Source organism: Halichoerus grypus, chromosome 7 (genome assembly GCF_964656455.1).
Source record: "Halichoerus grypus chromosome 7, mHalGry1.hap1.1, whole genome shotgun sequence".
Classification (NCBI taxonomy): Eukaryota; Metazoa; Chordata; class Mammalia; order Carnivora; family Phocidae; genus Halichoerus; species Halichoerus grypus.
This window is the reverse complement of record NC_135718.1, coordinates 51,980,655-51,993,231: the sequence shown is the minus strand read 5'-3', so window position 1 is coordinate 51,993,231 and position 12,577 is coordinate 51,980,655. Positions and strand designations below refer to the sequence as shown.

The 12,577-nt window shown below is 52.9% G+C and overlaps 2 protein-coding genes across 22 annotated transcripts in view; both read right to left on the bottom strand.

The window, feature by feature from the left end:
* Nucleotides 1-39: 39 nt before the first annotated feature.
* On the bottom strand, nt 40-8,437 carry NDST2 (N-deacetylase and N-sulfotransferase 2). 5 transcript variants are annotated; one of them, XM_078077561.1, is made up of 16 exons: nt 8,143-8,436; nt 7,389-7,494; nt 5,944-5,981; nt 4,502-5,856; nt 4,222-4,309; nt 3,778-3,932; nt 3,408-3,593; nt 3,000-3,128; nt 2,686-2,868; nt 2,495-2,591; nt 1,926-2,049; nt 1,624-1,798; nt 1,252-1,422; nt 1,036-1,145; nt 762-885; nt 40-665 (listed from the first exon to the last, which is right to left on the bottom strand). In XM_078077561.1, exons 4-16 carry the CDS (start codon nt 5,504-5,506, stop codon nt 540-542), a joined length of 2,673 nt encoding a protein of 890 aa, XP_077933687.1. In that variant the 5' UTR covers nt 5,507-5,856; nt 5,944-5,981; nt 7,389-7,494; nt 8,143-8,436; the 3' UTR covers nt 40-539. The 5 variants fall into 5 exon arrangements, with proteins under 5 accessions (XP_077933687.1, XP_077933686.1, XP_077933688.1 ...); XM_078077560.1 differs by having other exon boundaries at nt 5,944-5,984; nt 7,393-7,494; XM_078077562.1 differs by lacking the exon at nt 5,944-5,981 and having other exon boundaries at nt 4,502-5,852.
* A 445-nt stretch (nt 8,438-8,882) lies between these two features.
* The window catches only part of CAMK2G (calcium/calmodulin dependent protein kinase II gamma), a 54,615-nt gene continuing 50,920 nt past the window's right edge, over nt 8,883-12,577 (bottom strand). For 16 of the 17 annotated variants that reach the window (XM_036110272.2, XM_036110278.2, XM_036110273.2 and 13 more), the window contains 2 exons: nt 11,566-11,810; nt 8,883-10,905 (listed from right to left, as the gene is read on the bottom strand). In XM_036110272.2, coding sequence (XP_035966165.1) covers nt 11,578-11,810 — 233 coding nt within the window. In that variant the 3' untranslated portion in view covers nt 8,883-10,905; nt 11,566-11,577. The remainder of the gene's footprint in view (nt 10,906-11,565; nt 11,811-12,577) is intronic. The other variant, XM_036110288.2, reaches the window with a different exon arrangement.

Genomic DNA, 12,577 nt, shown 5'->3' with positions numbered 1-12,577 from the left:
AGTCTAAGTTTCTCCCACTCCAGTGAGGCAGACAAAACAGAAAAATAAGGATGTTTATTAAGGACATTTCTAGCCCACAGCTAGGGCTCATACTTAGCTCTATGAGCCACTGTCCAGCCTCATCCCCATTCAATGTGAATGACATTAGGGAGGCCGGGCCACAGGTAGATCCCATTGATCCCACAGTAGGGGGTCCCTCCCATAGTCAGGTATAGATATACTGCTGAGGATGAAGAGGGAAATCATTGGATTATTATGTTCCTCTACACCCTGCCTGGACCCTTTCATTCCTGCCCACCTTCCAAGAACATGGGTCAAAGGTGCCTAGTACCGTGATGTAGGGTATCAAGGGAAGCCCCTTTATAAGACCCCAGAGCTATGGGAAAGGACTGCCCTTCCCTTCTCAGCCATCCCAGGCCTGGGGGCCACTGAGGTAGAAGGGGCAGGGGCTGGGCCACTCTTATCCCCCTTGTGGGCCCTGCTCTGGGCTCGCCCTTTAGCAAACTAGGGGGCTTTTGCTGGTACAGGAGGCCCGGACATCAGCCCAGACTGGAATGTTGCAGTTCTTCCCGAAGCCATGAGGGCACTGGCTGTCCAAGCCGGCTTAGCAGCTTCGACAGATCCAAATTGTGGTTCCGGAAAAAATCCGTAAGAAAAAGGCGGGACTAAGAGGAGAAAAATGGAGGCAGAAATGGTAAGGAGTGGGACAAGGATGAGATCTTAGAGGCAGAGAGGGATACCTTGTCCCAGGCTTTACTCACCTCAGTGTCCATATCTGGATACCTTCGGCCTTTGCTCTTGCCTAGACAGCGAGTCTTACCACCTTCAAGTCCCTGGCACCAGAATCCCTTCTCTTCATCAAACCTGCTCAACAGGAAGAGGCCACTGGTTGGCAGGGAGAAAGGAAATTCAAAACCCATAAATATACACTACCTCTCCCAACTCGCAGGGACACATGTCTCTTCCAAACAGACATGGTCAACCTGCTTCCCCATTTCCCCCAGATTCCTCCTCCCCTGGGTCATACTCTCCCACCTGAGGGTCCGTGTGTAGTTCAGAAAGGGTGTGATACCCAGGAACTTCTGGATGCTCTCCATTGAGGCAGCTGGGTTGGTACGCAGCTCTTGCCCATCCACAATCAGCAACTAAAGGGACAGGGATGTGGTTCCCTCTGTATTCCTTAGAAGCCTCTAGGCTGAGGGGAAGAGGAGGGGAAGGGGGACCCCAACAAGGGCTACTGGGGGATCGTACCTGTCCAGAGGGGTAGTAAGTCAGCCAGCGCTGCAGATGGGTGGAATAGTAGCCAGGGACAAGACAGCGGTTCTGCAGGGAGCGAAGTGCCAGAGGGGCCTGAGAGGAGGCTGAAATCACCTGGTAGAAGGTATAATTCAGAGCAACTGGGTCTCCATGGGCTCGCTGGTGCTGAAGGACAAGGAACAGGAAGGGAAGGGATGGGTGATTTGACAGAATTATTCTGCCCTACTCTTGGTCTAGTGAATAAATAGCATAGGAATCCTTCCCCAAAGCAACTGGTTTAGTTTCCCTACCCTCTTGCTTTCTGTCTCTCTAGCAGTCACCACCTCCCTCACTTAAGCCCTAATGTATCCCTAGTTTCAGGCTCACCTGATACCAGGAGTAGGCCCTGTCAGCAGGGTTGGTGAGCACAGTTATGATCTTGGCTCGTGGCAAGAGGGCAGCCCCCCGACGTGGTACAACCTCTGAGTCAAAGTAGGTGGCACTTTTTTCAAACAGAAAGTCAGTGCTGGCATTGGAAGGGACAGGGAAGAAGTCCATGTACCTAGGAAGTAGTACAGACAAGAGGCAGAGAATTTGCAGAGTGAGCTGTGCTAGTGGAAGCTGGAATGGGGTATTTGGGGGGAAGGGAGTGTTCCTCTGAGAAGCATTCCAAGGGATCCCAGTCTCACCAATCAATGCCCTTGTGGTAATTAGGGCCGTTGAAGAACTGAATCTCCTCAAAGGTGCTGGGGCTAGGGAAGCTGCTAGTTACAGCTGGGTGCAGGCTCAGGAAGAAGTGAATAGCTGTGGTCCCTAAACGGGAGAGAGAGTCCAGACTATTGTGGGAAAGAAGCCATATCAACAACATGAACTTTAAGGAGGTGAGACAATAACTACTCTGGGTAGTAATATCTCCTTTGGACAAACTATAGTGAGAGAAGGAAAGACTAAGAGAGGCCGAGGGAAGGGTTAAAATAGTAGTTCTCAGCCTTGACTGCATCAGAATCACTTGCGGATCTTAAAAACAAAACACACACACACACACACACACACACACACACTCACTTGCGGATCTTAAAAACAAAACACACACACAGACACAGACACCCCCCCCCCCCCCGATGATCCTGATGCACCACCAGAATTAAGAATCACTGTCTCTGGATTAAGGAGGGGTGTGCATGAGAAGGGAGTTCTTTGACCAAAGAACCCTTTGGATTTAAGGCAGGGGAAGAGAAGTTAGCTAGGGATGATTCACCTGTCTTCTGGGGTCCCACAATCAGGAACTTGGGGAGCCGATCACAGGTTTTCTCCTTGGACCAGATATCTTTGTGCCTCTTGTCATCACAGGGATTCTGAAGGTGAGGCAAAAAATCAGATGCCTAATCTTTTCTTCAACCCTTCCCACCCTCATCCTGTCTCTCTGGTCAGCCTGAGCTCCATCCATACCTGCCAAAGAGGGCTCCGCTCTTGAGGGAACAGTTCAAAGTACTTTTGTGCGAGAGGGACGGGAGGAAGGGTCTGTAGGCGCAGCCGTGTCCAGCACTGGAGGAAGCGCACCAGGCTCTCAAAGGTATACAGGCCCAGCCGATCATTTCCATAATTGGACAGATGGGTCATAAAAATGCTGATCTGCAAAGGGGTGCCTGCATGTCAGAAGCGGAGAGCCTACCCCACCTCAGAATCAGGCTTGGTGCACAAAGATCCCAGCCTACATACACTTTGGCTCTCTAGTCTTCTAGCCCTTCCTCTCAGCACCTTACCGGATTTAGCAGCACTGTCAGAAAGAGCTCTCCACCTCGGATGCTCCGGTCTAGTTCACGAGAGCCTCCAGGATATTCATTATAGAAGATTGTGTGAGTGAAGAGGCCACACGTCTGCCGTGGCAGTACCTAGAAGAAGAGGGTAAAAGAAAGAGACAGATGAGATTTGAAAGGCGAATGAAAAGTAGATAAGGGACAAAAGTCCTACAGCATTAGAATTCCCTGGGTTTGCAGAGGACTGTCTTGAGTTATACCAATAAAACTTACTATGTGCATGATGCCTTTTTACCCCTCTACCCCCTATTACGTGAACTTGGACTAGTAGTTGACAGGACACAGGTCAATGCAGGTTGGTGGCTATCTATAAACATAGGAGTTTGATTCAAGTTTGTATCGGGGGTCCCTCACCATAATGCCATTGTGAATGAAGCCACGGCGGTAGCGGGCAGGGCGGAGATGGGGATACTCCTCAGTGCTGGTCACCTGGATGCCCCACACAGATTTCCAGGCCTCATAGAGCTGCGTGTGGATGGGGTATACACCCGAGTGGTGGGGGGCCACAGCATACCCCAGATCCGTGGGAATCCCATGCTCCTGGGAATGGCATAGACTCTCACCAGGACCTGGTGAGGTTCAGGGAGTAGAGGGTAAAGAGGGTGGGGATGCCTCCACAGAAAGAAAAATGGACAGGGTAGGGAAAGGGCACCCCATTAGGGGAAGGTTGAAAAGGAACCATTATCTCTGAGAAAAGTAAGGGGAAGAGATCCAAGGGTCTCACCAGAGCGAACTGTTTGTTGAGCCTCATCTGGTCAGCCAGCACGGAGCGGTTGTGGAACAGGTGTGGCTGCATGTGGCTCCACATGTGGGGGAACCACCAGAACTCTCTGCGGTGCTTCAGCAGCATGTCGTCCCCCGCATCCTCCTCCTCCGTCCCTATGATCACACACTGACCACTGACCACAGCCAGTCGGGCCACGTGCCCTCCTCTGTTCTGTAACAACACTGACCACCTTCCATCCTCGGGACAAGATTGCTGACCTCTGCCTACCTAAGCCTATTTGCCCCCCTGCTAACCTAAATTCATATCCACCGCTAGCTCCTCACAGCATTTTGACCCCACGCCCTGACCGTTGTCTCCAACTTGTTTGCCCAGGAAGATGAACAGTGAAGGGACAGATCAAACTAAGCTTGATATTCTGAGGGAGCAGGAGAATACACTCACCGGTATGATAGAACTTGCCCGAGAAGCCCAAGTTGAAGGTGAAGTTGGGCACTAAGGTCCTGAGTTTGTTCTGGGTGGTCAACAGAGCCTGGGAAGGGTAGCAGGAACATGAGAAATCATGAGAGCAGACTGAGCAGGAGAAAAATGAAAAGTAATATTCTCCCAGACTGAAAAGGGCAGGGATTAATACCTATGACAAGCTCAGAGTCAAGGGAGTCTGATAGGACAGAGCTTGAAACAGCTTCTGAGGAAAGAAATTTGAGTCAGGAAAAAGACTGACCTCAACATCAGCCACCTTCATGCGGGTACCTTCCTTGCCCACAAAGATGTCATCGATGTCTACCAAGATGTAGCGGTCAAGGTCGAGGCAGAGGCGCTTGCCGGTGAGGTACGCAACAGCATCAACAAAAACAAGTTTGTGGAGCCAGAAGGAAAGGCCATGGCCAAAGAGCACCCGCTGGATGCCATCATGAAGCCCCAGGTCCTGTATGACAGTGGGAAGCCGGGTCCGGCGAGGCACCGGTGCTGGCATAGGGGGCTCAGCTGGCCGAAGGCTGGCAAGAAGCACTGGTTCATATGTGCTATGATTGGATTGGAAGATGGTCCAGTCATCACCCGGCAGTGGCCCAGGTTCCAGGCGGCTGGGGCGTGTGAGATGCAGGAGGGGGGCAGAAGGATTCACTTGGTAGTCCCGGAGCCCGAGATTTGAGTGTAGGAAAAGGGGAAAGCCCTTGAGCTGGGCACTCAGTAGGCTATGTTCATGGGCTCGGAAAAAGCCAATGATGCCCACTCCATACTCCACACAGTACCGGTCTAGCAGTTCCCGACTCCAGGCATCCAGGTTGACATACTTGAGCAGGTTTTCATAAATGACCAAGACATAGCGGCCACGGGTATGATCGGTCAGTGTGGGCATGTCCCCTCGGCCAGGTGCTAGCTCAGTGCTATAACGAAAACGACTAGACTCCAAGATGGCCACAATCTCCTGCCCCAGCTGTGAGTATGCACTCTCCACAAACACAAGGACCACAGGTTCAGTTCGCACTGTCTCTGGTGGCCTGGGGGGCCGTGGTGGGACTGGAGGACGTACAGGGCCAGGGCCAGCTGCCCCACCACTGCTGCAGTCTCCCAAGGGCAGGGGCAAGGGTTCCTTGGCCTTGGGGCTGGTGGACACGTAGTAAGCCAGGAAGCCCATGGAGCCCAGACTGAAAGCAATCAGCAGCAGTATGAGGCGGTGCAGTTCCAGCTGCCGAGCTGGGCGTACCACCTTCCACAGCTTGAGCATGGCGGGGAAGGGGAGGCAGGGAAGGGGAAGCAGGGATGGGGACTACCTCAGGGGATGGGAGGTAGGAGTTCTATAGGCTGGGGCTCTCTCAGGAGGGTAGAAGGATAGAAAAACGAGGGAAAAGGATTTCCTCAGGGTCAGTTCCCTGAAAAGTTGGAGTCAAGTCCCCTTATTTTAGGGTAGGGGAGTTAGAAGGGGCAATAAGGGGCAACTGGACAGAGTCCATTGGTCTCAGGTCACCATGGCCCCCTGGTCCATGGCTTCAGGATGCAGATCTAGCCAGGCTCCACTCTCGGTCCTGCTGAGCTCCTCACATCAGAGGTCAACAAAGTTCATAATCTCTGCTCTCACTATTTGTAAGACAGAGAAATCAAGGGTTACTTCTCCACCTGAAAGTGTATCATTAATCCATTCCCCTCTTCACCCATCTCTCTTACCTCCTGCTCACAGGATGACTTGTTCTCCAAAAAAAAAGCTCCTGTAGAAGAACACCACAATCTGAGTCTCATACCTTCACTTCACAGCTTGTTCCCTTTCTTGGAATACTGTCTAAAGTCTCCTTCCTGAGCTAAGTTCTGAGCTAGAACAGTATATTCAAGGGTTGGAAGGGAACAAATCTCCCATGAGCAGGAGACCAAACAGCCCAGGAGGCTGAAAATGAACCTGCTCTGAAAGAAGTTCCCAGCCCACGACTGAGCAGTTGGTCAGCCAGCAGGAGCTCTGGTCAGCCTGGGAGGAAGGGACGGAAAGCCCCACAAGTCCCGTGCTCCAACGAAATATCAGATAAGAGGAAACTCATGAGTCTGTTAATCTTCCTCATCAATCAAACCCACCATCACAAGCTAAAAGCACTAACGAACTTGTGGTCAGGAGGACACTATGGTGGGGGGAGCTGAAGAGGCAAGAGAAATGCTGCTAGCTAATCATTCAATTCACTTCCAAACCCAGAACCTGGGGACTCTCTTTTCCGTGGCTTGTGAAAAATTACTCAACCCTTGCCCTTCACCTCACCTGCACCAGTGTGGGAGAGATGATAAAAATGTAGCCCCAGGGCAGGCCACATCACTGGGGTCTGAGATAAGCCGGAGAACTGAGTCCAGAGTCTCTCTCCCTATCACTTTAGTTTTCCTTCCTAACTTAGCCTCGGTGATACTATATCCCATCACTGAACAGCTCAGAAAGGTCCTGAGCTAGCCTGTGGAGACATGAGGGATTGAATCCCATTACAAAAACAGAGCAAACTGAATGGGGCTGGATGAGAGCAACAGGAGCTTAAGTCATATCCAACCAATAAGAGAGGGGTAAGGACAGTGTGATCAGAAAACAGTTTCAGGGAGACCTAATTCTGGAGACTGCTTTCTTCAATAGATAGACCGCTTCTAGAAGCTTTATCGTTGCTCTCTCCAGCTTAGCCATTCTTAGGAAGGCCAGTGACTGGCAATCCCTCTCTACTACCCCCTCCTAGACACACACATCTCAGGGGTGATTAGGCAGAGACAGGGTTCCTCAGAATTGGGAGAGACAATTTAAGAACAGCTCAGCTTTGGCCTGGGTCAAATGAACTGATGTGAAAAGAAAGCTGGGAGAGGATCAAAATGGTGATGGGAAGGGGTGAATCCTAAGAGTTAAAGGAAACTCTTGAGGGGAAACACAGTAGTGAGAAGTCATCACTGAGGTGAAGTGGACACTCAGGGTGTCTCACCCCTTAATGTTAAGAATAATGTGAATAATCACTGAGAGCTTACTCTCTGTCAGACACTCTTCTAAGAGCTTTCCATATATTTAATGCTCACATCAGCCCTGGGAGGTAGGTAAGAGGTAGAGACTATTATTATCCCCATTTTACATATGAGTAATCTGGCGTCCAGAGAAGCTTAATAACTTGCCCAGGATCACACAGCTCAGTCAGTGGAGGAACTGGGATTCAAAGTCAGGCCTGTCACGCTCCACAGCCGGTGCTCTTAAACCACTGCATGTTGGCTTCACACCTAGAAGAAGCAGCAGTATTCAGGGAAGGGGTGCTGAGGGAGCTGTCGGCGTAGAGAGCGGGGTGGGAGAGGAACACGGCGTAGGGGTGCTGTACGCGTGGGCAGCGGCGGGAGGTTTCTGGGGCGGAAAGCAAAGGGGTCACCCAGGCTCGGGCTGGGCGACAGCACCAGTGATAGAGACCGGGGAAGGTGGGGCTGGGGGCCCCGCGCGGGGAGACGAGCGGTGCAGCCGCCGTGGGAGGAGGGGGTACCGAGCCGCGACACGGGAATGCGGGGCGGAGGGGGGCTGTCACGGATGGAGGGTCCCTGCTGAGGGGGGACATGGGGTCACAGGTGGATATGAAGGGAGCGCCGGATGGGGACGCGCTGAGGAGAGCCTGGGGTGACATCGAGGCAGGCGTTGGGCTGGGAGAGCCCGGAGGGGAGGGGGAGCCCCGTCCTGAGGGCAGTGAGGCCACTACAAGGGAGGCTAGTGGAAGGGACGCAGGACAGGGGCGCTCTGGGCCGCACTGGGGGCCGCCCAGGACAACCCCGCGGGTGGTTATGGTGGCAACACTGAGGGGAAGTCTGTGAGGGGAGGAACTGCGGGCGACCGTGGGTGGGGGGCCACACTCTGAGTGGGGGTGGTTACCCTCAAGGGCGGCTCACCCGGCGGACTAGGCGGCGTCCCCGCTGGCCCCGGGCTCCGCCGCGTCCCGGGGCTGCCCGGCTTCCCAGCTCTCGGGGCCTCGGGCCGCGCCGCGGCGGCTCCGCCATCTCCGAGCGAACACTCTGCCGCAGCCGGGCCCAACCACCGCTCCCACCCGGGGGGGGAGGCGGCGCGCTGCCGCTCGCGGCGCCCGCTCAGGTCCCCGCGGAGTCCGGGCCTCGCAGCCGCACCGCCGAGGTGCCGGGCAGCCGAACCGTTCTCCGCAGCGCTCTGTCAAGCCTCGGCCTCGGAGATGCCGGGCTGCGCGCCCCGCCCGCAGAGGCGCACCCCCCCCCGTTCCCGCCCGGTGGCACAGTCTGGCGAGCGTCGGGCGCCGCGACTCCCGGGGCAGGGGCGGGCCCAGGCTGCGGGCTGGTCCACTCAAGCCCGGCGGAGGGGGAGGCCGAGTCGGCCCACTGAGGGGCGAGGGGGGCGGGGCAGCCCTTGACGTGGGCGGGGCTCGGGGGCGGGGCGAGACCCCTGGCCCACCAGCGACGGGCCGGCAGCTTTCCTCCCCACCCCGAACTCGCCTCTGCAGCCCGGTGGGCTGGTTGGAGGCTGATGAGTTTATGAGGAAGTTTTCTTCTAAAATGAGCCCCAAGGGAGTGGGAGAAGCTACATCTCTCCATCTGAAGCTTTGTAACTCAGGAGGCTAAACTCAAGCCTTTGGCCATCAGCCTCCAACAGCAGTAACACAATGGACTGTTTAAAGGTTATTTTATTAAATATCTTCAGTTCAAGGTTTCATTGTAACAAAGCTAGGAAGGGTCTACCAACATTCAGAACAAACACTAACTATTTTTAAATTATTTCTATGTCATCATGCAAAAATTCTGCATCAAATGCCTTCCATTTCCTGTTTAAAAGGTGATTTTTTTTTTTTTTTAATAGTCTATTGTCTATAGATGCTGACATTAGCCCCAGAACAGGAGTAAGAATGCTAAGAAGTGGGGCTGGAGCAGCCATATGAAGCTATGGGTCTTAATGAACTCTAAGACCATTTGTCTTCAAGCCAGCAAAACCAAACCCTGTGGTGAAGGCGTCTGCGTGCTGGTACTGCAGGCTGCAGGGCAAGAAAGGGCTAGGCCCAGGGGCTGAGGCATGCAGGAGGTGCTCAGAGGAGCCTGGCTGAACCCAAGCACCAGCACCTGTGTGTCTGCTCTCTTCTCAGCTGGCTCCAAGGTAAACCTGTAGCTTTGCCTCTTCTCCCAGCTCCTGTGCCTCCTGAAGGTAGGTAGTCCAGGAAGCTGGGGTTTACCCACCGTTCCCCCAATAGTGCAGATATTTGTGCAGGTAAGTCTGCACAGTTGTTTTGGGGAAACCAAGGCCATGACCAATTGCTCCTCCATTATCTTCTCTGCTATCTGCTTACAGTATAGATCTTTCCCTCCTGGAATGGAACTCCTTGAGCACAGAGAGGGACAATGAATGTAGGAGCCTTGGCTCTGGACACCTCTTTTGGGTACATGCAGGTGGTGTGTGGGGGTGATGCCCATGCAGATTGTCCAGCAGTAAGTCATATACTTCAGTTGGTCAGTAGAGAGGCCTCTTTAAAGAGAACACCTCTTCTTGCCAGAGCAGTCAGGTCAATCTCAAAGACAGGAAAAGAGATGGACGTGCAGCAAGGGAAGAGTAAGAAGGGAGGCAGTCCTGAGGGCAGCCTGAATGCATAGAAACAACCATCAGCTCAATCCTGCTGCCTCACTCCTCCCATCCCACAGGGGCACTTGGCAGAGGGCCCAGGCCCAGATGAGGGTCAGCACGGGGACCACCACCATGAAAAGGCAAGACGAAGATGGTCCAAATCAGCACAGAAACAGAACTGCCAAAGGCAGCAAGGGGAGCCCTGATCAGGGCCTGGCTCTCTCCTTGCTAAGTTATAAGAAAACAAACACAAAGCAAAGCAGCAACCCCTCCCTCTTCCCAGCTGCAGGTATTGGGCCTCAATATCAGGGCCCACGTGCATTGTGCATCCTATAGAAATGGATGAGTGAGTACATGTCAGACTAACACGAGGTTTCTCATCAGCTTTGTAGCGGACATACTTCTGCAGCACCAATTCTCTTCCCTTCTACGCTAAATGGAACAGTACAGCAACGTCCAGGCCCTCAGTCCCGAGGCCACTGCTTCTCAGCTGCCTCCACAGCAGGCTGGGAGCTCTGCGTTCTCTTCCAAGTAGGTCTGATGGCCACGATGTTCTCATCAGCCTCATTCTAGGCGCTATGCAAGTTCAGAAGAAGTCCATTCCTAGACCTGGGGCAGGCAGGCCACCTCAGGGGCTGCAATCACATCACAGCCCCCAAAGCTCCGTCAAGAGTTCTTGCCTGGTCCCCTGAGTCCACGGAGGCCAGAGGCTGAGCTCACCTCTTCAGGGCTGGTGGGTGAGCCGGCTGCTCATGCCAGGATGGGTGTCACACGAACTCCTGCCTTCTTCCCAGCCCAAGGGCTATCGGTAGTTTTAAAACGCATCATGGTATGGATTCCATTTTTTTTTTTAAACAATCTTTTTTCTTTTTTTTCTTAAATGTAAAAAACACCTCGGTACAGCAGAGACAGACACGAAGGGCGGGCGGGAGGGCTGCATGCAGGGGCGTGCATTGGCTGCTGCCGCTTTGTAATTTAATTGTTTAAACCTCAAACGAACAGGACTGCCGCTGTCACTCAGGCCCTCCAGAGCCTCTGGCTGCGAAGGTTTGACCTCCGGCTGGGATCTCCTAATGCCCCTGTCAAAGAGGACAGACGTGGTAACAGAACAAAGGACAATAAGCACACAGATGAGTTCCAGGGACTTCAACACACGATACACGTGGCCAAGTCTGCCTGAGAAGGTGGAGGATGGGGGAGAAGCTAGCATTTAAATATAACATCGGGGGTGCCTGTGTGGCTCAGTTGTTAAGCGTCTGCCTTCGGCTCGGGTCATGATCCCGGGGACCTGGGATCAAGCCCTGCCATCGGGCTCCCTGCTCAGCGGGAAGCCTGCTTCTCCCTCTCCCACTCCCCCTGCTTGTGTTCCCTCTCTCGCTGTGTCTCTCTCTGTCAAATAAATAAATAAAATTTAAAAATAAATAAATAAATATAACATCGCTTCACATTTGCTGAGCAAATGCTTCACTTATGAGTATCTTATTTAATCCTCAACTCAGTGAGGTAGGTACCCCTCTCTCTCTCTCTTTTGACAGCTAAGGAAACTGAGGCTTAGGGTAGGGAAGTAACCTGTCCAAAGTCGCTCAACTTGGAGTCCTGGGGCCAGACACAAGTCTGTCTGATGGCTTCTGCCACTCCTCTGGGATGGTCCACGTCTCCTCCCCCAGTGCCACTTTTCAACCTCCTCTTCCTCCTCTGATCCCATCTGTCCCCTTCCTCACCCCCCCTACCAGGTGCACCTGTGGCTGAGCTCACTGCAGCGGTGCAGCAGGGGCTCCTGAGCAGTGATAGTGGACATTGAGCCACTTGCCATCCCGGCGGTGCCAGACCCGGGTCTCCTCCGACTGGCTGGTGCGAGGCCGACCCTGCCCATCGATGTACTGGGTGAGGCGGATGTAGGCGATGCAAGCTGCGTCCTCCCCGATCACGTGGACGTGCGGGTTCAGGATGGTGGTGTGGATGGGCTTGCTGTTCTTGGACAGAACTGCAGGGGGCAAGGCAGAGTGCGGGAGGTAGGAGGGCGTCAGGCCTGAGCACGGATTTCCCTCCCCGCCTGCACTTCAGGTCTCACCCTCTCTCCAGCAGCCATTCAGGGAGTCTCTAAGTCCCCCACACACCAGAGGCCAGGAAATCCCAGAACATTAGTCTCAGTTATCCAAAAGGAAGAAAGAGGTGGAGAACAATGATAATAGCAACTGCTACTTTAATCAGACATTGTGCTGGGGGTTTTTACATACATAAGCTATATTTCTTGGTCAATACGATTATCTTTATTGTAAGATGATGAAACAGGTTCAAGGACGTTAAGTAATTTGCTCAAATCACACAACATTTGAACTCAGGACCATATGACTCTTCACTAAAGCCTAAGATCTTTCCACTCTTCCAGGCTGATGTTTAGATTTCCTAAGGGTTGGCTTGTCCCTAACTGGCTGCAGAGCAAAATCAAGAGCTTAAGATTTCAAAGTGCATTTGTGATTTAGAAAGAAAAAACCAAAAACGTCCAAAGTTAAAATAGAATCACCAAAGCACCAAGCTCAGGAGATCCCCAGGGTTCTCAGGTTTCTCTGGGGGAAAGGTAAAAGAAGTTGTGTTACCATTATCATGAACACGGCAGATTGTGTGGCTTTTAATGAGATTCACATTTTAATTCATTTCAAATGTGGGACAGGGGCTACCTGAGACCCTCCCTAGGGCTTCTATAAACTCTGAAGCTGCTTCTGGCTAATAGCATTACTTAGATAGCCAAGG

Coding starts and splice junctions, on each gene's coding strand:
- NDST2 (XM_078077561.1), bottom strand. CDS start 5,506: ATGCTCAAGCTGTGGAAGGTGGTACGCCCAGCTCGGCAGCTGGAACTG. Junction 3,129..3,407: donor TCATTCACAATGGCATTATG/GTGAGGGACCCC, acceptor CTCTTCTTCTAG/GTACTGCCACGGCAGACGTG. Junction 2,869..2,999: donor TGACAGTGCTGCTAAATCCG/GTAAGGTGCTGA, acceptor ACCCCTTTGCAG/ATCAGCATTTTTATGACCCA.